Source organism: Liolophura sinensis, chromosome 5, assembly GCF_032854445.1.
Source record: "Liolophura sinensis isolate JHLJ2023 chromosome 5, CUHK_Ljap_v2, whole genome shotgun sequence".
NCBI lineage: Eukaryota > Metazoa > Mollusca > Polyplacophora > Chitonida > Chitonidae > Liolophura > Liolophura sinensis.
The window spans coordinates 17,802,049-17,826,839 of NC_088299.1; the positions used below are offsets into that span (position 1 = coordinate 17,802,049).

Consider the following 24,791-nt stretch of genomic DNA (forward strand, 5'->3'; position numbering starts at 1 on the left):
GGTCTGTAATAAATTATTATTTATTCCATTTCACGGCTAATTCCTCAGTTGAAGTGTGTCCAGTGTACGATCGATTAGTTGGCCATACAAGGTAATCCTAACTTCAGTCTGAGCCAACTTTCTAACCAGGTATATGCACATCTTTCGATTAGCCTAGATATTGCAACAGAACTCTTCTGTTATTGCAGACGTCGGCGAAGCGAGGCCGTGCTGGACGGAAGGCGGTTCCGTATGACGTGCCGGGCACGGCGTCCCGCGCAGAGCGCCGGTCAGACCGCGTTAAGTCAATTGAAGAGAAACCCAAGCAGAAAACGTTCCCTTTCCCAGGACAAGTTCTCCTGGCACAGAAATGGGACGAAGAAAGGTACGACGAAGACAGATCAGAAGCATACTTAGTGCTAAGTAGCCCTTGGCTAAGTCCATTTTATATCTCCATAACATACGTTGCCATTTTATTTAAGGGCGAACTTAGATAAATGAGTTTCATGAAACCTGCCAAAACCCCCTAACCTCAGTAATACAAACTTGATTGTCTTGAGCTCTACGCCAGTTAAATATTATATATACTAATGGTTCTTTTCATGAAGAATAAAGAAACAACCTTCCCCCGGGCTCTGCCCTGTTTCCTCCCACCATGATGCTGGTCGCCGCCGTATAAGTGACATATTCTTGAGTATGGCGTGAAACACCAATCAAATAAATAAATAAATAAATATAGGAACAACCAACGTTTAAGTTACATAAAAAAAATCCTCAAGCGATGCATTTACATATGCATTTAAATTAGTCAGGATAGATGTCTATATCTATCAATTTTTCTTCATTAGCGTCGACCCCACGGGATGGTGGATGAGCGAAAAGCTGGATGGTGTACGAGCATACTGGAGTGGCAAGTAAGTAAAGGATTTAACATCCGCAACAACAACGACATTCAGCTCCTTATGAGGATTATAGGCCCTACATACGATATAAATGACAGATTTTCTCGGCCTATGCATTTTTAATTTATTCATGTATTTATTTGTGTATATTTTACTGCACGGGTAATCAAGCAGAGTTTATTATTACATAAGTATACCTTCTTGTATCCTGGTAAATAAGTTTAAAAAATACAATCAAATGTCACACTCTGCGTCAGTATATTTCGCCTGTATTTACCATGGAGTATGCCTGAACAGTCATGAGGATTTTTTTCTATTCCAACAGAAAATTTTTCACAAGGAATGGGAACCCGTTAACTCCACCCGATTGGTTCGTTGAAGAGTTCCCGGATGACATGTCATTGGACGGCGAGCTGTTTGGTGGGCGGGGCATGTTCCAGTCAACTGTCAGTATTGTGAAAACAGCTAAAGACCCAAGGTGGAAGAACATTCGATATAAGGTGAGTTGCCCTATCAGCTAGACAAGAACACTGTTTAACATCTGTGAATAGACGTCATTACAATATTGCCCCACATTGACCGAAATACTAAAGGCGTCTGTATCAGTCTCATAATAACATCTGTTGCTTTGTTCACTTTTTCAAATCAGATATTTGACACCCCCAGCAATGGCTCGCTGCCCTTTGAGAAGCGAATGGAAATTCTGCAAGACAGATTTGAGGAGGGAAAGTAAGTGTACACATGACCCACGACACAGAGTGCGCATGCTTTGCAGTTGTGTTTGTCCTTATGCTCATGTAATGTAACACACGTGAATAGGTAAATCTTACATAATTTGGAATGTGTAGATGTGACAGATATTTACAGCCTACCGCAGAGTTCCTCTGTCCTTTGGTCAGTCCTTAAATTTATATTGGTTGCCAGTTGTTAAAAAATGCATTAAAAGTTAGCTCAGTCTCAAATCATTATAGGGCCACTAATCCCACCCTGTAACACAAAATATAAGACAAGAATTTTGAACATCTTGTCCAAGATTCTTGGAATTTTGCCGGCTATACCTGAGTTCACATACTTATGAACGCGACTGCGCAAATTACATTCACTTCTTTACGGGCTGTATTCCTTTTCCCCTCAGAACTACATACTTGTCTCTGGTAGAACACACAAAGTGTAAAGGCAAAGAGCACATTGAGGAAGAGTTGCCGAAGGTGTTAGCCCGCGGTGGAGAGGGCCTAATGATCAGGGAGCCAAAGTCAAAGTACGAACAAAGAAGGTCGTACACCCTGCTCAAGATCAAAAAGTTTTACGACGCCGAGGTAAGGACTACGCCGTTCAGTAATCTCCAGATAGCCTACATACATATAAATCCGAAAGTTACTTTGTGCGCCTTTGTTAACGGAATAGTATAAATATGGCGACAGAAATGTTAAGAAACATTAATTGACAACATTCTACTGACTCTCATTTCATTGACCTTTACCCTCCACAGGCAGTAGTAATTGGTCACGAGAAGAGTAAGAGTGGAGCCGGCGGTTGTGGGGCGCTGAGGTGCCGAATGGAGTGTGGCAAGGAGATAAAAGTCGGATCAGGGTAAGATATTAATAATATATCACTTGCCAGAGAGACACAGTGAAACCAGATTTTACAGAAAGCATGTGAAGAAATCAAACTTTTGTATAAACGGGTATCGAATGATTATCCCACCAAAATGAAATTCGACTGAGCAAATGTTGATTCAACATTCAATGTATCTTAATTAGACATTCAAATGAGATGACTTAGTCAACACAGTTATTATTCAAACATTAAAAATTAAATTTAAAACATTATTATAAAGCTTAAAAGTAACATAACGAGTGAAAATCAATCAGTTATGACGCCTGCACATGTACAGGTAGCTAGTACAGAAGACTGTTGGCGGTCAATTTAGTGAGATTTTCAATCCTTTTCGTTGGTGGGAACGTTCAAGCCCATACATCTATACAAGTAGAAATATCTTGATTTAAGGCGCACGAATTCATAACAGAGAGAAATCAAGGAATGTAGAATTCCAGAATCACCTATTCAAATGCAAGATTACTGAGTACATGAATTATAGCTCTTTATACGCGAGAAAACAATGAAGATGGCAATGTAAGGTGTTAGGGTAGCTGTGTTAATGAGAGCGGTTTAGGGTTAGTCCTGTTTTAGGATGTCCACACAGCGTGCCTTTATAGGAGTAAGGCCTATTGTGTACTATTTTATTAAATCTTGTCATCACAACTAATCAGCACAGTGGAATGGGACCACGTTTCTAAGCATCTCACTTTTAACACTTCCGTTAGCCTATACATATTTTCATCGTAGAACTTGTACGGTTACTATATTGTCATTTCTCTCATGTATCACAGGTTAACAAATAAAGACAGGCGGAACCCGCCCAAAATCGGCACCATCATCACCTACAAATTCCAGGAATATTCGGATTCGGGAAATCCAAGGTTCCCCTCCTATATCGGCGTGCGCATCGATATGGACTCGCCCAAAGACGCCATACTTCCCGCCAAAATCAAAGAGGCTGCCACGTGAGACAGCCCCCTGTGGGCAGAGGGCACTAAATCTCAGGTTGTTGTGTTACAGTCACGTGAGATGTAATCAGGACACTTGTGATTCGTTCGTTTTAGCACGACTTTCTGTAATTGGTTTTTCAATCCAGCCGGGCATTCTTGGTCTATCGGAGAGCGCTTAGTACGAAAATAATGGAAAGTTTTGACAGATATGAGGCTTAAGAACGAAAGTTCCATACTTTTGGCGAGAGAGTACAATTAAGGTGGCAGGCAGTTAGGAGGTGCAAACAAACACCCTCCTGGCCTTGTCACCGCGGAAAGCGTTTATTTCATACATGTTATATAGGCCGATAGACCGCTATTCGATGGAATTTCGAAGGCAACGCCATGTATCAGCAGTATAATTGCTGAAAATAAAAACGACGACCTTGTATACATGTGGCATACATACAGGTATTTATTTTTATCAGGGTGGTTATTAATACATCTGAAAGCTTTAACACGGCAGCAAGTAAATCAGGAAGTAAAATAGATGAGCCATAATCATTACTGTGTAATTAATATTTTCGTATCAGTGAGTGTATAGCTGAGAGTTTTGGACAGAATAACGCTGTTACATGATAAAGTTTCTGCGTTTTACATATTGTAGTCACATTTGTCTGGTATATGACGTAAATGTGTAAGGCGTCATCGCAATATGGACTCATGAATGTTATTTATTCAACACAAAGATGACAAAAGTGCTGACTTTGTCTGTGATATATAACACATGCGGGATACTAAATATATGTCAATCATGTGTCTTTATCTACATTTTAAACGTTTATTATACACACCATTTTACATGTGGATGATTTGTAATAAATTTGTTCATTTATTGTGAAGTGCAAATTTGGTTAACTTGTTTAGTTTTCTTCGCATGTAATATCTACGTTTTATTATATTCATATTTCTATATACGCATAACAAATTTGTCATAGATAAGGCTTACTCAAAGAGTCAGGCCAATGTGAGCATGTTTATATGTTTTATTTATTCGTTTATTTGTGTTTAACTTTATACATATTCTGGAGAATTTTTCACTTATACATGGTCGATGGCAGGCAGTGTAATGTTTGAAGAAAATCCAAATACCTGGAGTAAACAACATCAAAATTCACTGCATTAACTGCATGGTAATACGGTGGCTGACAGCGTCCATTTTGACACGGAGTAACTGCATGGTAATATGGTGAAAGACAGCATCCATTTTGACACGGAGTAACTGGATTGTAATATAATGGTGGCTGACAGCATCCATTTTGACACGCAGTAACTGCATGGTAATATGGTGGCTAATAGCATCCATTTTGACACGCAGTAACTGCATGGTAATATGGTGGCTGATAGTGTCCATTTTGATATGGAGTTAACTGCATTGTAATATAATGGTGGCTGACAGCATCCATTTTGACACAGAGTAATTGCATGGTAATATGGTGGCTGACAGCGTCCATTTTGACACAGAGTAACTGCATGGTAGTATGGTGGCTGACAGCGTCCATTTTGACACGGAGTAACTGCATGGTAATATGGTGGCTAAGAACGTCCATTTTGACACGCAGTAACTGCATGGTAATATGGTGGCTAATAACGTCCATTTTGACACGCAGTAACTGCATGGTAATATGGTGGCCGATAGCGTCCATTTTGACACGCAGTAACTGCATGGTAATATGGTGGCCGATAGCGTCCATTTTGACACGCAGCAACTGCATGGTAATATGGTGGCTGATAGCATCCATTTTGACACGTAGTAACTGCATGGTAATATGTTGGCTGACAGCATCCATTTTGACACGGAGTAACTGCATTGTAATATGGTGGCTGACAGCATCCATTTTGACACGCAGTAACTGCATGGTAATATGGTGGCTGACAGCGTCCATTTTTGACACAGAGTAACTGCATGGTAATACGGTGGCTGACAGCGTCTATTTTGACACAGAGTAACTGCATTGTAATATGGTGGCTGACAGCATCCATTTTGACACGCAGTAACTGCGTGGTAATATGGTGGCTAATAGCGCCCATTTTGACACGCAGTAACCGCATGGTAATATGGTGGCTAATAACGTCCATTTTGACACGCAGTAACTGCATGGTAATATGGTGGCTGACAGCATCCATTTTGACACGCAGTAACGGCATGGTAATATGGTGGCTAATTACGTCCATTTTGACACGCAGTAACTGCATGGTAATATGGTGGCTGATAGCGTCCATTTTGACACGGAGTTAACTGCATTGTAATATAATGGTGGCTGACAGCATCCATTTTGACACGGAGTAACTGCATGGCAATATGGTGGCTGACAGCATCCATTTTGACACGCAGTAACTGCATGGTAATATGGAGGCTCACAGCATCCGTTTTGACACGGAGTAACTGCATTGCAATATGGTGGCTGACAGCATCCATTTTGACACGCAGTAACTGCATGGTAATATGGTGGCTGACAGTGTCCATTTTGCACAGAGTAACTGCATGGTAATACGGTGGCTGACAGCATCCATTTTTGACACAGAGTAACTGCATTGTAATATGGTGGCTGACAGCATCCATTTTGACACGCAGTAACTGCGTGGTAATATGGTGGCTGACAGCATCCATTTTGACACGCAGTAACTGCGTGGTAATATGGTGGCTGACAGCATCCATTTTGACACGGAGTAACTGCCTGGTAATATGGTGGCTGAAAGGCGCTCAAAATTCATGGAATTTCACAACAAATAGTCGCCAGGTTCTGAGATTGGCATCAAGTACGGCTAACAGCACCCTGTATGGGGATACCAACCAAGACAAAAAACCTTTCACACGCAATTTCGGACAATTCAGAATATTGATGGAATATCATGTTTAACACTATCAAAAACATCCACGGCCTTATCCCCAATTTTTTCAAGGGCTGTCAAGACCTTGATAACCTTCCAACAAAACTGATGAATCCAACCTTACAGGACTATTCAGGGAGGAAAAGTATGATTCTGTGCCCTTTATGTGCTCGTGAAAGTGCATTCTACAATACCTACATGTGTAAGTTAAAGTAAAATATAATACATTCAAAGATTTCAAAAATCAGTCCTGCGCTCACAGCCCAAATAGGTAACACTAGTGCCACAAAATTATTACCATACCCAACATTTACGTCTCTACTTACTATGTCATGCATGTATTCTCATGTACACAGATTATTTTTTTCGCTTGATAGTTTTGCAGTAATAAGGACAAATTGTGTTGGCAGTTGGCACCACTTCGATCGACTGATTATGGAGGTATTTAGACCACTATTTCCAGATCTGTTTGTACCTCCGATGCCAGTTCAGATTGTCACATTTGAGATTAACTCTGCCCTCTATTACCACTATTCAGTGTATGTTTTCCGAGGAAAAGTTCTTTATTGATATTCCTATTTTGATGTAGTTCTTCCGCTAATTTTCACTGCTTATGTTCCTTTCACATTTGCCAAGCTTTTCATTGGTAAAAATGAAAATCAGGGGAGGCAATTCGGAACGATTACCTCCCCTGTACCACTCATTCCTCTCGCCTTCTGTATCAAGCGTCTCTTGCACAAAATAAAAGAAAATGGATTTCTTCATAAAGAAATATAGCAAGTGTGAGTGAACGAGTGGATAAGGTTTAATGTCGCACTTATAGCATGTGTTGTGGCATGTGAATAACTGTACAAAGTTTTATGTAAATGGCATATAACATCATACTTTGGAATTTTGAACTGTGTTCAGGTTAATGGCTGGGCGGATACCAGAGTGTCTCATACATATGCAGTCACATAGCTTTTTATGAGGCAATTATATGAGATAAATCCTGTACCAGCAGCTAGAGTTGTGCCCCTTACCACTGAGTCACAATGTCCGGGAATCTTAGAGGGGTTGAAATCTGAGGTGAGATAATAAGTGTAGCGGACAGGAATAGCAAACTACGTAGTCATGTTGCTGGTTCTTATAACAAGCTATACTCCTGTCAACTCATGTCAGAAAACGACAGAATTTTATATCACCAATATTTAAATGTAATTATTTTTTTATTTTCATATGTACATGTACACGACATCAACTGGAGGGTATGTACATCAAAACCAATGGCAACCTGTACAAAAATTGACATCGATGAAATTCTACCTGTGTTACTGGTGTTTAATCAAACTCTCCTATGGCATGATATCTGGCCCCATAATTTCTCACAATGATTTACAATGAAATGTCCCCATAAAAATTCATAAAATAGGCCTTAATGATGAATTAGCATAATAACAATCACTGCACATGTTGTACCCTGGTCAGTGAGATGTAGTAAGCTTTCTTATTGTTCAAATCATGCCACCCTACTGGTCCAATCTCACAGTCTGCACACGTCAGGTACTTGATCATACCAACGGTGTTGGAAAATCCTACGTTCTCAAATGTGAACATGTCATCAACAACCCAGTAGTCACTCAGCTCTTCTGCATCAGCTACATCAGTGCCTTCTTTCTTCTTTTTCATGTGTGGCAAAGGAAACTAAAAGAAAGCAAAATAACTGGGGTTATCATTTGAGATTAAGGGAAGGAAAAGAGCTTAAGGAACACATAAAACAGGCGACCTGAAAAAAGCAATGGAGTCAGTGTTCAGGCACCTTTCATTGTTTTCCAACTGAATTCTATGAATATGTATGCACTAATTTAACTTGCACATGTTTTCAATTCAATAATATCTGCCCTAAGTGACCATACATTTCGTACATGACTAAGCTGCCCTTATTTCCTGATTCTGAGAGTTCTATTGATTTTAGAAATGTGTTTCGAGGTTTGCTTGGAACATGGGATGATATTCTACCAGAAAATTTTAAGTTTCAGCACCAAAAATAATATTTTGAGACATTTATTTGCCTCTAAACATGTACTTTTGTGGACTAAATTTAGGGTCATTTGGGGTAGTTTTAATTACAATATCGTACCATAATACAGCATACATTGTAGAATATGCTGATCGAGTCCAGCTCTGAAATCAGTTGGCCATGTTCCCAGCTTAGCTTTCACATGTATTTCTGAACGATAAGCTGTGAAGAATGATACAGATCTCAGATCTACCTTATACATGACACTCCCAAGTTCAGTCCCAGCACAAGTACTTCTATCAACACTTGTTATGTATATAGTGCTGCCTCACTGGAATGCCATACCAAAGACGCTATATTTGACCCTTTAACCAGTCAAAGTGTACTAGCTACATGGAGGGCTACCTCTGTAGGGCTGTGATTACATATCCTATCCTTGACCTGTCTTTTTCCATAACTTTACCTTGACACCTTTGTACTTCCTGTGCTGTCCTTAATATGCTAATAAATGCTGTCTGCCAAACAATGTGTCTCAGCTATCAATCCCAAGTAGATGTACCCGTGTGTCATCACTAATAAATCCACACAAGCATCAAACTGGTGAAAATTGGACGAGTGTCAACTTCAACCACCATGTTCAAATGCAAATTTCTCACATCATATACAAGTGAAGTAATCAAGTTTCTGGTATAGCGTTACCTGACTGACACCACTAGCAATAAGTATATTTGGTACAGAAATCTTTTTAGTGATAAATTTTGATTGTGGGTCTGCGCAAGACCATTAATGGTGAGATTGATCCTAAAAAACATAGCCCAAGTGTGTCAAAAGGTCAAACTTGTCTACTAGCGTCATCCTTATGTACTGTAAGGTGCATGCTTCAAACATGATGGCAGTTGATGGAATTTATCCAACTTCCACCAATTTTATGCTTGTGTGAATTTACTAGTCGATGACACATGCTGATGGGGACATGTGCCTGGAATTCATAGCTGAGAACACTATGAGTTCGGACAGACACATTATTTGTAGACAGCATTAGTGTAATGAATACTGCACGGGAAGCACAGAGGTGTTCAAGGTAACCTTATGGAAGAAGACTGGGCTGTGATGGTGCACGTGATCACAGCCCTTCAAAACTAATGGAAAACCTGATCAACACTTCTGACACCAATTGTCCACTGAATGAGGACTGGTTCTTGCTTCAAAACAGCCTGAAAGTTGAACCCTGTCCTATTTTCTAGTTTCCTTCATGTACACACGTGGTCCCGGATGACAGGCAAATAATATTCCTTATTTTTAGGCCTCGTCAAGTTGTAGTCACCTCTTTCGACACATACGCTGCCTTCCCTGGCAGTAAAATCACACTAGAACAAAGTTGACAAACAATTTTTGTTCTATTTTTGTCATCCTCTATCAGTGCAGCAACATCCACACCCTGTTCGTTGTTAGAACCAGCCATAGATACGTCTCCCTCCTTTGCTTTACTTGTCGACGTATTATTGTTTTGCTTTTCTGCAACCACGTTGTTTGTAACTGGACGTAAGAAATGACGTGCACATGCGTGCAGACAACATCCTATCTGTTCGGCTTGGGGGTCAACTTCTATTGCACTAAATTGAACTAAATTTCTACTTCCACGTACCTATTTACCTATGGAAACATTTTTTAAAAATTCATAATAGATGTTGTTCAAATATAAGCCCTACTTAGGACAAGTAATATTGAGGGAAGCTACAATTAAAGAAGTATAAAGTGGAGGCTTTCAGATATTTTGTCTCGGTCCCTGAGTGTGGAGCCGGCAAAAACGCAGGAGAGCGGTGTGGAAGTGATCTGTAAACAACGTCGTAAAATCAGAATGTTTTGATTTGATCGGAAAGATTTTGTATGAAAACGGTGATATAGGTAGGTGAATCCTTTCTTGCTCTATCCAAGAGGACACCATCACATGCCTGCTATGAATAATGAGTTCCATGTTGCAAATCTCTTCAGTGTTTTATAAAAAAACAACAACAACAACACATGATAGACCCAGGTCCAGGGCCCGTACTTAAGACTTAATTCATAAATTGCAAGTCCAGAAAAGCCAAACTCGGCACAGGAAAGAGCTCAAATTGTGGTTAGTATATTTTTCTGCGGCAAAGAATCAGTGTACAAACTTTAAACTTTCTAGATCAAAACATTTTGTCTCTCACCGTCGGCCTGAGATCCCGTCTAAGCATTGCGACAAAATGGCAATGAATATCGACTAAAAACCGCTAGGCCTAAAGATTCACTGCTGGTGATGTTCTACATTCAGTGATGTATAATTTGTCAAAAATTGAAGCAGTGTTTACTAAGCTTTTATATATCACTGCACACACCGATAACTTGTAGCTTGAGAAACTAATTTGTGGATAATCAACTCAGGGGAAATGGGGGAGGAGGAAATGTATGTATGTTCATACCTGATGAGGTGCATGTATCCAGTTTCTTCTACACCATATTGTAATATGTGTAAATCCTTTTGTTCAGATTTGTCACACACATACAGGGTGCAGACTTTACTGTAGATACTCCACAAAACATCTACACAGTCGACTCTATATTTCAATTCAATATTTAAAGTAATTAATAGAAGTAATATTGGCTTAAGGCCTAAAATATAATGCTATATACATTATACCCAGGCATGGGAATTTTTCACCAGTTGGCTGATTTCAGACTTTTTTTATTTAAAATTTAAAAAACTTAAAAGCAAATATCAGCAGATCTTGGTGGAACAGGTGATTGCAGATGTAATTTGGAGGTAGAGTTTTCAAACATTTTTTTGGCCATCAGTTTAAAAAGCCAGTCAACTAGACAATTATCTTAACGCAATACATCTATATATACTTTTCTATATTATATATTTTAAAGTTGTGAATTGGTTTTACACTTTTAGCGGATGTTTGTATTATTTTAGCTGGTTATAAAATGACTGTTTGTTTTTCTTTTATTTTTCATGTTCTCATTATCACATGGAAAACTGTTTACTCTTTTTTGGTTTAAACATGTTTTCGCCATGATATGGCGGCAGTATTGCCAAAATGGCTTTAAGCCGTTATCAGTCATTCATTCATTAAACTCATTTACACGATATATTCATGCAGGATCACATGTCAACTATTTTAACACCTGATAAAATCAAGTACGCATTTGCTCAGCTCTGCTGCAGATTATCTTCACAAAGCCAAATGTAAGTCGATGAAAAAGTCTTGAGTGTGATATTAGACAGTTATCACAAACTGAAATTCTTCATGCATATTAAACCATGTAAATTATATATAAGGTGTAGTAAGCCTTTCTATCTGTCCAATCAGAAAACCTCTCCCATCTTTTTCTTTCTTTTTTTTCAAGTCCAGGGTACATGTATTGGGGTTGGACTCACCACACAGGAAACACAGAATGAGTTTTTCTAATCAGGAAGCACCAGGTATTGGATTTAAGAAGTTTGTGTCAGAGGAGGAACTTGAGGAGAAACGGAAGAAGAGACAGGAGGAATGGGATAAAGTGAGACAACCAGATGACCCAGAAGGTATGCAATTGGTCTAACCAGATGAAACTGAAGGTATGTCATTGGTCTGACCAGATGACCCTGAAGGTATGCCATTGGTCTAACCAGATGACCCTGAAGGTATACCATTGGTCCAATCAGATGACCCTGAAGGCATATCATTGATTTAACCTCATGACCCTCCCATAGGTCCATCATCTGGTCTAGATGAGGCTGCATATTTGAATCTAACTCTCACTGTTCTGACTGTTGCTTTATGTCAGGAGAGTTGTTCGTGCCATTGTCGGAGACCGTTTCCACTGGGGATTCCCCCAGTTGACCTTAATAGTACAGTGGACCATCAATGTGATAGGTGTGGCATATTCTATCCTGAGTATATGTACTCTTGTTTGGTGTGTAGTCTAGCTTAACCTGAAAATAGCTTAGTGTTGGTTTTGCTGGCATATTTCTGTCACATCTAGGAAAATGTTTCTGAGAAAAAAAATCATTACAAAGCCACAAGTTTTCTGCAATCATTCATTGATAATAAATTTGAAATCAAGAAATAAATACATTGCTATTGAAGACGTTGAAGGACAGTTGTTGTTTTGATTTTATTTACATATCAGTTGCTTTGAATGGTGTTTTCTTGTGTTGTAGAGTGTCCAGAAGAAAAATATGATCCCCGTTCTCTATTTGAGCAGCTGGAAGATCAGAAAAACAAGAAACAAGAAGAATATGAGGAGCAGTTCAAATTGCGTATGTTTGCCAAGTTTATGGAAAGTTTTATCCACCTTGTGCAACTTTATAAGTGCAACTTCTTTTAGTTGTGTGAATGATGTAAAGCCAGGAGCAAAAAATGATGCTTCTACAGTTAACATAGGTTCAGGGTTGTAAATACATGTACTAAATCTGTGTATGCTTGTTTCATTGGGAGCTGTGCAAGCATTTAATATACACACATATTTCATGCACATACAAGTCGTTGTTAAGGCACTGTTACAAAACCATATCCAACCAAGTACAAGGAACCCTGCCAGATTAGTGATGTTGCTTTCTTGGTTTTGTGGTATTTGATCAGGTAACCAAGTAAAAGGGCTGGGTGAAGATGAGGCTGAGTTCCTGGATTATGTTTCTAACCGACAGATTGAGATCAACAGGCAGCGCGCAGTGGAGACAGACTCTATTCTGCAGGAGATGAGAATATCCTTATATCAGTCGTGCGTTGCACAAATTTTTACCAGATGGAAAACACTGAGTAAAGGGATACAGTTGAATTTAGACATTTGTAATTCAGATTTGTCTTCATAATTCACATTGATCAGCTCAAATTCAATCAGTTTTGGCTATTATTTTAGCATAACCCAAGTAATTACCTTTCACAAAATATCAGCCTTGTCTGTGCACACGTTACCATTCAAACTGGTAATCAAGTTCCTGAAATCTAGTGCTCTTCGTAAGTATTGTCAAGAAAATTTGCACCTAATCTTCCAAAATACAGATTGTCTGAGCTAACTGTTTAACTGTTTCAAGTGTGTGAGCAGAAGCTCTTTGATTACCCTTGCATCAATTCTGCCTCAGCAAGAACAGCGCACTGAGAAAAAGATCACTCGTGTACGCGTTCTGCAACCAAAATTGGCTGACTTTGTATACCAGAGTTATCCCCCCTTAACCACTACCCAAGAATCTAAGGTGGAGATAATTGCTGCTAAAGATAACAAACAGGAGGAGAAGAAAGTGTTGAAACCTCAAGTGGGAGCCTCCCAGGGCAAGTCCCAGATGGCGCTACTAGCAGGGGCTATCAAACGGAAGAGGTAAGACACCACCACATATTCAAGGGCAGGTGGCCAGCTCCGTCAATATGTAAGAAATATTACAAAGGCTTTCTGTGTTGTTCTGCTTGGTAGCTTTGGTCATGTGGTGTTTTCTGTGACAGATGCTTTCAGTGTAGAGTATTGAGGTAACTCCAACAAGATACAGGGTGATGCTGGTTTAAATAAAACCAAAATATCCTTTGTGAAGCTTGTCAGTGGAAATGGAAATAGGTGCTTTTAGTGGGTTAATATTTTGAATAGAAACGCAGTTCGACAGTTGATCACCCATGTATGGATAGAAGAGATTCTTCAGTGGAAAATGTTCCCTGGATCATTGGAAATGTCATGTGGAGTTCCTCTGTGATGAAAAGTCGAAATTTTTAAACAGATGTAAGATAAAAAGTTTCAGATAATCAACTCCTTAGGTGGAAGTCCTGCATGCATATCAAGCTTCAGTTTACTGCATGTATCACAAAATTTTGTATTGTTTCTCTTTGAAGCTCCGATGCTAAAGACGATGAGAAGAAGAGAAAGCTCTCAGGTGGAGGTAGGTGGACACAGTTTTGTTGTACGCAGACTAAATGTTACATATACTCAGGGTCAGTAAATAGATGTATAAATCACTTGTTGTTTCAATACAAAGGACATTCTCTTTCTTGAACATAAAAGCGCTGAGTAAATTTTCACTACCAGTTAAACTGTGGTAACGTAGTTTTGCTAACAAATCTGGCAGGAAAGTTGTAAGTGTGCGCATAATAACGTGAGCGCTTGGTATTGTGTTCCCTAACTGATCTTACATTTGCGTTGTTTATACAGACTCTCCATCCAAGGAAACAAAAGACAATGACAAACCAGGCAGTTCCTCAGCAAATTCTGTGGCTAAGATAATTGGAGTGTTGCCAGGATTAGGAGAGTACACGAACGACACGAGTGACTCAGAGACGTCCAGCAGTGATTCTGAAGTGGAGGTTAAAGCTACAGACAGTGTCATCATACGTTCCAAATGATGCCCTCAGCTTACATACATGTGTGCAAGACCTTACACATCATCCGTGTATTTTATATGTATGCTGTGCAGTCTAGTATCCACAGTGATAACAATGAAAGTGCTTTTACCAGATAACCATGGCGCAGAATGTAATGTACAGGAAGTGGGTTGTAACTTGTATTTCTTGGAGTGGAGTTTCATCTGTAAATACTTACCGAGGTGTGTTTGCCACAGTCGGTGTAAGTGAGAAAGTCAGTGGCACAGACTCTGGACACAGATGGAAGGTTTTCACGATTGCTTCCCACGAGGGTTCCATGTTTTGAAAACTGCTTCCCAAGAGGGTTCCATGTTTTCACGATTGCTTCCCACGAGGGTTCCATGTCCACTGTTAACATCAGTTGTCTTTTCTTTATGCAATAGCTTCTACAATGCAGTTGATGTTACATGTGCACATGTAGATGAATGCATGTCATAACTTCAGGTAACAGTCGTCTATGGATAATGGTCAGACAGGTGCTTGTTTGCAGTTATCAGAGAGTTCCCTGTGTGCGATGGTCAGAGTTGCCTTTGTGCGATGGTCTGACAGTTGCCTTTGTGCGATGGTCGGAGAGTTTGCTTTGTGTGATGGTCAGACAGAAACTCTGTCTATTAGAATACTTTACACATGGTATATTAAGTCTTTATGTAAGTCAGATATGTATTATTTATAATATATTATCTGAAAAAAAAGGATGGGTTATTCTGTGAAACTTTATCAAATGATTATCAATCTGACTGCATGGTGTCCCAAGTCTTATCACTGATTGTGACGACTCAGTGAGTTTCTTGTGTCAACTTCCAAGATGCTAGTGGCACATAAATGTTCATCAGATGAGAGATTTCACAGGAATTTCAAAACAGTAAATACACAGACAGGTTTAGTCACGATTTAATCAGTCAGCTGCATGTTACCTGAGTTACAAGTTTCAAATGGAAATGTGGACATCTGGACGGCCTGATAGTGGTGTGTTTTAAAGGTTTTTGTGACATGTCTTTATTCCTTTATCATTCAGATTTACATGTATGTAATCATAGGTTTCAGAAATACAACCTGACAAGGAATATCTCCTACTTTATTTTTTGAATATTAAATATAACGTACTTAAACTACCAAAGCTGGCAATTCACGATGTTAAGCATTAAATGGCAGAGAACAACATCTGTGATTTACCAAATTCTTTGTCATAACTTATGTTGAGTCCACTAGAACCTAGCACTGCACATCATGAATTTGGACCCGATTTCACAAAACTGTTTCTGACAGTGGTCAAGACTTCTTTAGAATGCTTAGTTTTTTGGTACTGGAGATTGATATTTCGTACACATTTGTGTTAAGATAATAGCAAAGAGATTGTCAGAACTTTTGGGTTACAAAAAAAAGTTCTAACATTGTGTTACAAATTTTGACTTAAGTTAGAATGTGCTTTGTGGAATCGACCCCAGATCTCTACTACCTAAATGACATGTTACCTCTCCGGCCGTAAGTGGGAAGGTCTGCCAGCAACCTGTGGATGGAAGTGGGTTTCCCCTGGGCTCTGCCCGATTTCCACCCACCATAATGCTGGCCGCAGTCATATAAGTGAAATATTATTGAGTATGGCGTAAAACATCAGTCAAATAAATAAATGACATGTTACAATTAAAAAATATTTGTGACATTTATTTGCATCTGAAAATGCCTTTTTGTGGGCAAAATTTTAGGTCCTTCAGGGAAACCTGAAATTGCTTTTGATTCAGTGTGGTTTACTTGAACTAGAGAACTGTTTGATTAAACCATAACTGTCTCTGCTATTTATTTGCTACCATTGCTAATTTGTTGTTTATGCTCAGAAAGTGCTAAACTGTAGTTTTGCAATTGTTGGGGGCATTATAGAAATTCAGTCGTTCAATACAGTGAGTTGAACGTTTCCATGTAATTGTTAAATGAATTTGTTGCTGGTATGAATGAGTTATTTGTGTTCATTTTTCACATCTACTACATGTATATAATATCTTACAGCTATATTCCCATGCCAGAATTTGCCAAGCATGTATGAATCATTGTAAATTATCAAGCACTATTGTAAAACATGTTTGAATAGTGATAATTAACTGGCTAGCAACCGTTTGTTCATTGTAAATACATGTACATCATTATGAACCATTTTGGAGGATTTGTGTTAGCTCTTCTGCTTTATTTAATGATTGACATGGATATGCATATCCACTGGGTATGATGCAGTACGTTGGATTAGTCCAATTGTTGATTTCTGAAAGTACCATCACACTGATGGTAAATGGCAGTTGTGATTTCTGTGGTTTAATGTCACATAACTACTGCATGCAAATGCATGTAGGGTTATTCATTTGTATGTCTATGTAGTTTATGGTGTCAATACGTAATCTTTGATGGCAGAGAGCCCAGAGGGACCCACACCTGCCAGGTACATCTACCTGCCCAGTCACAACTACAGTTATTTACATATCTTATGTATCTGATAGATGTTCACACTGTACTCACTATTACACTTCCACACGTACATCTCTGATGGCAGACAAGCTTACTGTGGAGGAAATCAGAGCCCAGAGGGACCCACACCTGCCAGGTACATCTACCTGCCCAGTCACAACTACAGTTATTTACATATCTTACGTATCTGATAGATGTTCACACTGTACTCACTATTACACTTCCACACATACATCTCTGATGGCAGACAAGCTTACTGTGGAGGAAATCAGAGCCCAGAGGGACCCACACCTGCCAGGTACATCTACCTGCCCAGTCACAACTACAGTTATTTACATATCTTATGTATCTGATAGATGTTCACACTGTACTCACTATTACACTTCCACACATACATCTCTGATGGCAGACAAGCTTACTGTGGAGGAAATCAGAGCCCAGAGGGACCCACACCTGCCAGGTACATCTACCTGCCCAGTCACAACTACAGTTATTTACATATCTTATGTATCTGATAGATGTTCACACTGTACTCACTATTACACTTCCACACATACATCTCTGATGGCAGACAAGCTTACTGTAGAGGAAATCAGAGAGCCCAGAGGGACACACACCTGCCAGGTACATCTACCTGCCCAGTCACAACTACAGTTATTTACATATCTTACGTATCTGATAGATGTTCACACTGTACTCACTATTACACTTCCACACATACATCTCTGATGGCAGACAAGCTTACTGTAGAGGAAATCAGAGAGCCCAGAGGGACACACACCTGCCCGATACATCTACCTGCCCAGTCACAACTACAGTTATTTACATATCCATGTACCTGATAGATGTTCACACTGCACTCACTATTACACTTCCACATGTACATCTCTGATGGCAGACAAGCTTACTGTAAAGGAAACCAGAGAGCCCAAAGGAACCCAAACCTGCCAGGTACATCTACCTGCCCAGTCACAACTACACTTAATTACATATTCATGCATCTGATTGGTGCTTACAATGAACCCAGTATTTCACTTACACATTATATACTTAATGGCAGTCACACTAGTTTATGGGTGGGAAACTTGGGCTCTGTTTCACAAAACTTGCTATTTTCGCTCAAGCAGTATTTTTCTTGTGCAACATACCATACTGAGGCCAGACCAATGTAAATTGCTGTTTCCCATCAGAATAAATCTTTTTTCAGTGTCATCTGTTTCCAGTTTATGTGAATTGCAAAGGTTACATAATACTTAACTGCATCTACCGTACATGCCCAACACTTTCACCAATCAACAAGTTGCGCATTTGGCCCCATTCTGGGAATTCTACTGATCTCATGTAGGTGCTTGGAAGTCTGCTTGAAAGGAAGGATGGTGTCACAGCACCAAAGGTATTATAGCCCATTTATTGTAAATCTTTTTGATTTTCCTCTAAAGCACTTTTTTCAGTGGAATTTATGCAAACAATTACATGTATTATGAAAGACACCCAAAATGGTTTGTGTAACCAAGATGCAAGCTTCATAAAACTGAGCAGATTTTTTTCTCTACACCCCACAGTTTTGAAATACTGGTTGCAGTGGTCGTTGAAAATGTTGAAGGATTAGGGTACATTTACCTCCAAATACGCACTTGGTCCTACCCTAAACCTTCAACCTTTTCAACCACGACTACAACCAATATCTAATAAATATATAAAACATTCTGAAAGAACCAGGAGGTTCAGAAAAATAATCTGTACAGATTTAGGTAGCTTACACCTTCACTGACACAAACCAATCGGTTTTGGTGACGTTTTCATAATGACTGTATACATAAACTCCACTGGAAAAAGAGCTTTAGTGGCTGAAAAGGTTAAAAGATAGGTTATTTACCAAACATCAAAGGGTTAACCTTCATTTTCAGTTGAGTGCCCAGGAAGAGATTATTCTTACCCAATGGCACAAGTGATGTTCGCAATCTTTCAAATGCCTGATGATTTGACTGTTAAGTAACGCAATAATGGAAGATATCTTTACTTGTATGATGTTCAGTTTTACAGGTTGAGAAAACCCAAATCACCCAGGGAAAACTACCTTTAAATAATGGGCTGACAAGTAAGAAACTCCACTACATGTCACATGTCACAGATCAGCACACCACAAGAGTGTGAGAATGGTCGTAGACGCTTGTCATTAAGGTCCAAAGCATAAACAATGAATCTAGACATTCCCTGTCCATGGTCTAGATGAAATACCGAACAATGCATGTCTACAATGTGAAGCAATGGAGATTGGTGTTATTATGTGGAGGTGAATATCTCAGATGTTACAGAGGGCATTTTAAAGAACAAGACAAAAAAAAAGGACATTTTTAAAGTCAACTTTTTACTACACATCTACGAGATACAGCGCACACACCTCAGAGGGTCCAGGTCAGCTGTTACTGTATGTCAAATCAGACAGCCTCCTATTGGTGCAGATTCTATTTACAAATACAACGGTATTCCAAAAAGCGGGATATTATTATAGTAATGTCCAAACAGAAATAGCACTTCCTCCATCATCAATGGGCCCCATCCAGTTGGGGCTTGCCGTATTGCTTCTCCCATCGCTCAATATACTCCTGCTTCCTCTTCTCTCGCCGAGCAAAATATTCAGGGTACTGTGCCTTCTCCAGGGGTGCCCATGTGTCATAGATCTGAAAGAGTTACCCATCAATGTTACATGTAGTGTCCCTGTAACAATGTGCGTGCATGTTAACTACTTGAGTAAATTAGTCTATGTTGTGCAAGATAACGTACCAAGATAATGTACCAAGCTATCATAATGTCTAATCTTGCCACTCACACTGCATGTGATGAACCACTGAATAACAGGGGTTTGTAGAAAGCTCTGAATGATACATAGGTCTATATACATATGATATACATATATAGTAATACATGTATCAACTTCCCAACAATAATCTTACTTAGATGTTATTTGGGTGTTTGGACAGGAGACAAAAAAAATTTAACTCAAAACACTTCAAATTACAAACAAAATCTGAAAATCTGGGAAAAATCTGATAGTTGATATCAGTGATATATGCACATGTAATGCTAGGGATGCTTTGTTACACCCACCTCAGAAAGATTTCCTCTGGACATGAAATGGTTAACTACAATGTATGTATTCTGTAACACAACTCACCCAGTCAGGTACAGGGGGTTCTCTGCCATACGCCACTCCACCAGGCGAATTAGGAACTGGAACAGGACAGAAAGTAAACAGTCAGTCAATACTGACACAGCGAGAGGAGTTGTCAACCTTACAATTAACCTGCCATAAAGAAAGTCCCTTACATATACCAGAAACATGCAGCCTTTTAAATATGAAAACTAGATTCATACATGTATACATGTGCCAGCTATGATAACACATTATTACACCAGGGTTGATACGGCTGCATAAAATTCCCTTAGGTTTAATGACAATATTTTTCACTGACTTTACCACCCACAAAAGTATCTTTCAGCGCGAGAGAATCTCAGATAATCCCATCTACAAGTAGCTTTCGTGTGACTGGATACACCTTATCACTTTCTGCTTCAAGTTGCTGCCTCTGTGTGTGCAAGTAAAGTGACTTGGATATACATGTACACAACCATCACCAGGATCACAGTTTGTTACCCAAATCAGCCAAGGATTATTGGCCAACAGACCTGTCACCAGGACCAGGCCATCACAACAGAGTGACAATATTTTCTTTATGGCTTTGTTTCTTAACAAAAATTAAATTTTATTTAAGGTATTATAGCCAAGGGAATTTCATTTCTTTTCTTTCCTTTTAATGACTGAGTGATATCTAAGCCGCTCTTTGCCATAGTACTTTAAAGGTACATGTAACATCCAATCATGCTTCTGACTTCAACAACCTACATTTCACAGGCTGGACATGCTGGTTTAAGAACAGTTCCCTCTCGCCATCCTCCAAAAGCTTCTTGGCCACCCTTAAATCTTTCACATCTTTGTTTTCATCAAACCTGGCTCTCATCAGGACACAATTATATCTGTACCAGTATCTGGAAAAAACAAGCACACACCACAGAACATGTTCAGACACATTCAGTCTACTGAAAACACCTGCCCGCACCACAGAACATGTTCAGACACATTCAGTCCGCTGAAAACACCAGCCCACACCATAAAAACTACATGTGTTTAAACACATTCAGTCTGCTGAAAACAAAAGCCCTCGCTGTAAAAACTATGTGTTCAGACACATTCAGTCCGCTGAAAACAAAAGCCCACACTATAAAAACTACGTGTTCAGGCACATTCAGTCCATTGAAAACACAAGCCTGCACCATAAAAACTAGATGTGTTCAGATGCATTCAGCCCATTGAAAACACAAGCCTGCATCATATAAACTACGTGTTCAGACATATTCAGTTCATTGAAAACACTAGCCCACACCATAAAAACTAGGTGTTCAAACACATTAAGTTCACTGAAAGCACAAGCCTCCACCATAAAAACTACATGTGTTCAGATGCATTCAGTCCAATGAAAACACCAGCCTGCACCATAAAAACTACGTGTTCAGACACATTCAGTCCACTGAAAACAAAAGCTCACACTATAAAAACTAGGTGTTTAGACACATTCAGTCCACTGAAAACACCAGCCCACACCATAAAAACTACATGTGTTCAGACACATTCAGTCCATTGAAAACACAAGCCTGCACCATAAAAACTACATGTGTTCAGACACATTCAGTCCACTGAAAACAAAGGCCCACACTATAAAAACTAGATGTGTTCAGGCATATTCAGTTCATTCAGTTCGTGTGTTCAGACACATTCAGTCCACTGACATCACCAGCCCGCACCATAAAAACTACATGTGTTCAGACACATTCAGTCCATTGAAAATACAAGCCTGCACCATAAAAACTACGTGTGTTCAGACACATTCAGTCTGCTGAAAACACAAGCCTGCACCATAAAAACTACATGTGTTCAGATACATTTAGTCTACTGAAAAGAAGAAAATACTCTGATTTAGTAGCACTGCGACCAAAGAGTTCGCCTGGAGAAGACACATGAATGCAAACTTCTGCTTAATACGGTAATAAATATGCTCACATCATAATGGAACATTCCACTTGTGTTACTGTGCTCTACACGTGTGCAGAAACAGAGCTCAATACATGTAGAACTTCAGATACCACTCTGAACATTTGCTTTACCTGTTATTGTACACCTATGTTCAGGGTATCATCATGACATAAGTACATGTATGTGGGTTAGGAAAGTCCACGCTACAAGGCGGGAAGCACTATGCACATAGTTTGAGGGCATCGGAAACGCTCTGGGTGGCCTTTGACTTGATCTGGCCCTGTTTGACCAAGTTTGAGCTCCGAGATATACATGTACATGAGTGATGAGTCCAAAATAAGTGGACTGGGGAATAAGCAAAGAAACAAAGAAGTATCGATGTGGTGCCATCACCAGCTAAACTACACATCATCATGAAGGCAAATTATTGTGAAACCATCCTCGGCTGTTATTATGTAGAAAGCCCTGTTTGCAGCATCGAAGAGATATAAAAGACCCAATTCATTCTGGGCATAACTGTCTGATCTTCATATACATGTATGAAATATTAGGCCCCACTAACAATGTTAGCATGGGAATCCTTAAATGATTAGTGTCCAGATTTATTATTTATTAATAATTAGCTATACCCTTGTATACATTGTTAAATTGAGTGTAAAAAAGATATTGAAAAAAACTACATACAAGATGTCAGAGCTTTGCAATTTAGTTCAGTGTTAAAAAAGTTACTGGAGTGACAGCAAGCATATCATCTTTGTCCACGAAATGGTTTGCTGTTTGGCATACGGTTGTAAAAACAGGTGGTCAAAGAAACCTAGAGTTAGTTTTTTCAAGTCTCCTCATTTTACAGCTCAAAGCTACGAGAGGAATACGGCTGATTTCCAAAACGGCACCCACACATAGCAGTTATAAAATACTATCATTAACTGAATTGAAAACTGATAGATACTAAATCTCTGTACATCATACGTGTTTATACTCTACGCGATCATATGCCTCCTATATAGACATAGGCTATTTGCCCAAAATAACATGTCTCGGCCGTTGTCATGGAATATAGGTATGAATTTAGAAACCATTTAGAATAGAATGATTTTTACTGTGAAGTGGATAAAAAGCAAGTAGTAAATAAATATTAAATCTTAAGAGGAACACACAAAATGTACAGTGTAACACAGGGCAACAACTTTAATACCAGTCCATCTATTACCAGTGCTCCTGAAAATGCCTGGACAAAGATCAAAATCAACATCTAAAAACTCAGAATCTAGAGTCTGGCTAGAGATGCCAGTGTCATAAATTGGAACAATGTGCACAATGGGTTCAAATTAGTATGGAAGTACATTTACTTTCATGTAGCTACATGTAGAATTAAATAGCCGGGAGAGTTACGAGGAGAAACTGCTCCTAATGTGTCGGATAGACAGTAAGCCACATTTACTGCATCTTCACATGCATAAATCGACCGAATCAACAGAATGGTCCCCATAATCAACTAACCTCTTTTGCACCTCGCTGAACCAAAATCGATCCATGACAACTGCACAAATTCTCAAAATAAATACATTTTCGACACTACCCCCACTGTGGCCACCTGCCACCATTTTGATCACCTGGGAGAATGAACGATTAGCGCCATCTGATGTCTGGGGGAGGGAGCCAGTCAAACGGGCGACCAGATTTGCCTAGTGTTACTGTAATGATTTTCGTATGTATTATCTCCGTTGAACAACCATATTTTTTCTATTCTCATATCGGTCACGTGACTTGTATGTACAACTATTAGAACGAGGCCAGCCTAGGAAATAACCGATCAACGTTGTGCTTGTGATAAATCGGCAGACGAAAAGATGACATAGTCTTTACCACTGCACAGACGGAGGCTAACGAAAATTGGACCATAGCTAATGTCTAATAGACGTGGCGAATCAGCAGGAACAAAATTGTAACTTTAAAGTTTAGTCATTACCTTTTGTCTCCATAATATGATTCTAGTTGCCTCAAAGTTTGCTTATACAGTTTACAAACTCTCTGTCCGTGAGACAAGACGCGTGTTTGCAAGTAAGACATTCTGAACTTTCCTGCAAAGTCAACCGATGTCACAGCGCCTTGCCGACGTTCTGGCCAAAACTTCTGCAAACGATGTGCTCATTGGCTGAGCAAAAACTGTCATGTGTACTTCTGCTGAGTGGTGCCGCGGGAAAGAGAAAGATGGCGAGCAGGAAAAGGAGAAGTGACAGCGAGGCAAAAGTTGAAGCCAAAAGACGCTTTGATTTCTTGATCAGTACGTTCTTCTAAACGAAGGATTGACAGGAGCGTTTTTATAGATTACTGGTCGGATAATTCGCTTTTACAACTGACAGTAAAAGTTAGTCGGTCGGAATGAAAAGTGTTATTTTTAATTTAAGTTTTAAAGTCAAAAAAAAAAAACAAAAACCCCAATGTAGAACCTTACACGGAAATTTTTATCCAGTAGGCCCCTATTTGTAAAATTCAGTACTAGATCTGTAGCTGTAGACACAGTAAGCGGTCAAAGAACTATTGTCATTGATTACAGTGTGATTGAAGGGCATAGTTTTTTCCTTGAATAGGCCTATA

At 39.3% G+C, this 24,791-nt stretch overlaps 5 protein-coding genes across 5 annotated transcripts in view; 3 read left to right on the top strand and 2 right to left on the bottom strand.

Moving 5' to 3' along the window:
- Positions 1-1,180: 1,180 nt before the first annotated feature.
- Positions 1,181-4,318, top strand: LOC135465518 (DNA ligase-like). The gene is made up of 5 exons (XM_064742757.1): positions 1,181-1,381; positions 1,531-1,610; positions 2,017-2,197; positions 2,371-2,471; positions 3,272-4,318. Exons 1-5 carry the CDS (start codon positions 1,181-1,183, stop codon positions 3,447-3,449), a joined length of 741 nt encoding a protein of 246 aa, XP_064598827.1. The 3' UTR covers positions 3,450-4,318.
- Positions 4,319-7,741: 3,423 nt separating this feature from the next.
- LOC135465519 (guanine nucleotide exchange factor MSS4-like) lies at positions 7,742-9,762 on the bottom strand. Its single transcript, XM_064742758.1, has 2 exons — positions 9,625-9,762; positions 7,742-7,984 (listed from the first exon to the last, which is right to left on the bottom strand). The coding sequence occupies exons 1-2, from the start codon at positions 9,760-9,762 to the stop codon at positions 7,742-7,744; spliced, it is 381 nt and encodes a 126-aa protein (XP_064598828.1).
- A 323-nt stretch (positions 9,763-10,085) lies between these two features.
- Positions 10,086-14,928, top strand: LOC135465911 (PSME3-interacting protein-like). The gene is made up of 7 exons (XM_064743293.1): positions 10,086-10,205; positions 11,679-11,856; positions 12,475-12,573; positions 12,896-13,016; positions 13,497-13,628; positions 14,129-14,175; positions 14,445-14,928. Exons 2-7 carry the CDS (start codon positions 11,727-11,729, stop codon positions 14,633-14,635), a joined length of 720 nt encoding a protein of 239 aa, XP_064599363.1. The 5' UTR covers positions 10,086-10,205; positions 11,679-11,726; the 3' UTR covers positions 14,636-14,928.
- Positions 14,929-19,457: 4,529 nt separating this feature from the next.
- On the bottom strand, positions 19,458-24,311 carry LOC135465885 (NADH dehydrogenase [ubiquinone] 1 beta subcomplex subunit 9-like). The gene is made up of 4 exons (XM_064743253.1): positions 24,163-24,311; positions 21,009-21,151; positions 20,280-20,335; positions 19,458-19,785 (listed from the first exon to the last, which is right to left on the bottom strand). Exons 1-4 carry the CDS (start codon positions 24,261-24,263, stop codon positions 19,651-19,653), a joined length of 435 nt encoding a protein of 144 aa, XP_064599323.1. The 5' UTR covers positions 24,264-24,311; the 3' UTR covers positions 19,458-19,650.
- Positions 24,312-24,404: 93 nt separating this feature from the next.
- LOC135465520 (Fanconi anemia group A protein-like) overlaps positions 24,405-24,791 on the top strand; it is a 54,344-nt gene continuing 53,957 nt past the window's right edge. Inside the window, exon 1 of the mRNA XM_064742759.1 lies at positions 24,405-24,477. Coding sequence (XP_064598829.1) covers positions 24,405-24,477 — 73 coding nt within the window. The remainder of the gene's footprint in view (positions 24,478-24,791) is intronic.

Excerpts from the sequence above, each read along its gene's own strand:
- LOC135465518 (XM_064742757.1), top strand. The coding sequence starts at position 1,181 with ATGAGGATTTTTTTCTATTCCAACAGAAAATTTTTCACAAGGAATGGG. Across the intron at positions 1,382-1,530 it reads GGAAGAACATTCGATATAAG|ATATTTGACACCCCCAGCAA; the intron begins GTGAGTTGCCCT and ends TTTTCAAATCAG. Across the intron at positions 1,611-2,016 it reads GACAGATTTGAGGAGGGAAA|AACTACATACTTGTCTCTGG; the intron begins GTAAGTGTACAC and ends TTTTCCCCTCAG.
- LOC135465519 (XM_064742758.1), bottom strand. The coding sequence starts at position 9,762 with ATGGCTGGTTCTAACAACGAACAGGGTGTGGATGTTGCTGCACTGATA. Across the intron at positions 7,985-9,624 it reads CAGCGTATGTGTCGAAAGAG|TTTCCTTTGCCACACATGAA; the intron begins GTGACTACAACT and ends GCTTTCTTTTAG.
- LOC135465911 (XM_064743293.1), top strand. The coding sequence starts at position 11,727 with ATGAGTTTTTCTAATCAGGAAGCACCAGGTATTGGATTTAAGAAGTTT. Across the intron at positions 13,017-13,496 it reads TCTATTCTGCAGGAGATGAG|AGAATCTAAGGTGGAGATAA; the intron begins AATATCCTTATA and ends AACCACTACCCA. Across the intron at positions 14,176-14,444 it reads GAGAAAGCTCTCAGGTGGAG|ACTCTCCATCCAAGGAAACA; the intron begins GTAGGTGGACAC and ends TTGTTTATACAG.
- LOC135465885 (XM_064743253.1), bottom strand. The coding sequence starts at position 24,263 with ATGTCTTACTTGCAAACACGCGTCTTGTCTCACGGACAGAGAGTTTGT. Across the intron at positions 20,336-21,008 it reads GCATGTCCAGCCTGTGAAAT|TTCCTAATTCGCCTGGTGGA; the intron begins GTAGGTTGTTGA and ends GTCCTGTTCCAG. Across the intron at positions 19,786-20,279 it reads AACCCCCTGTACCTGACTGG|ATCTATGACACATGGGCACC; the intron begins GTGAGTTGTGTT and ends TAACTCTTTCAG.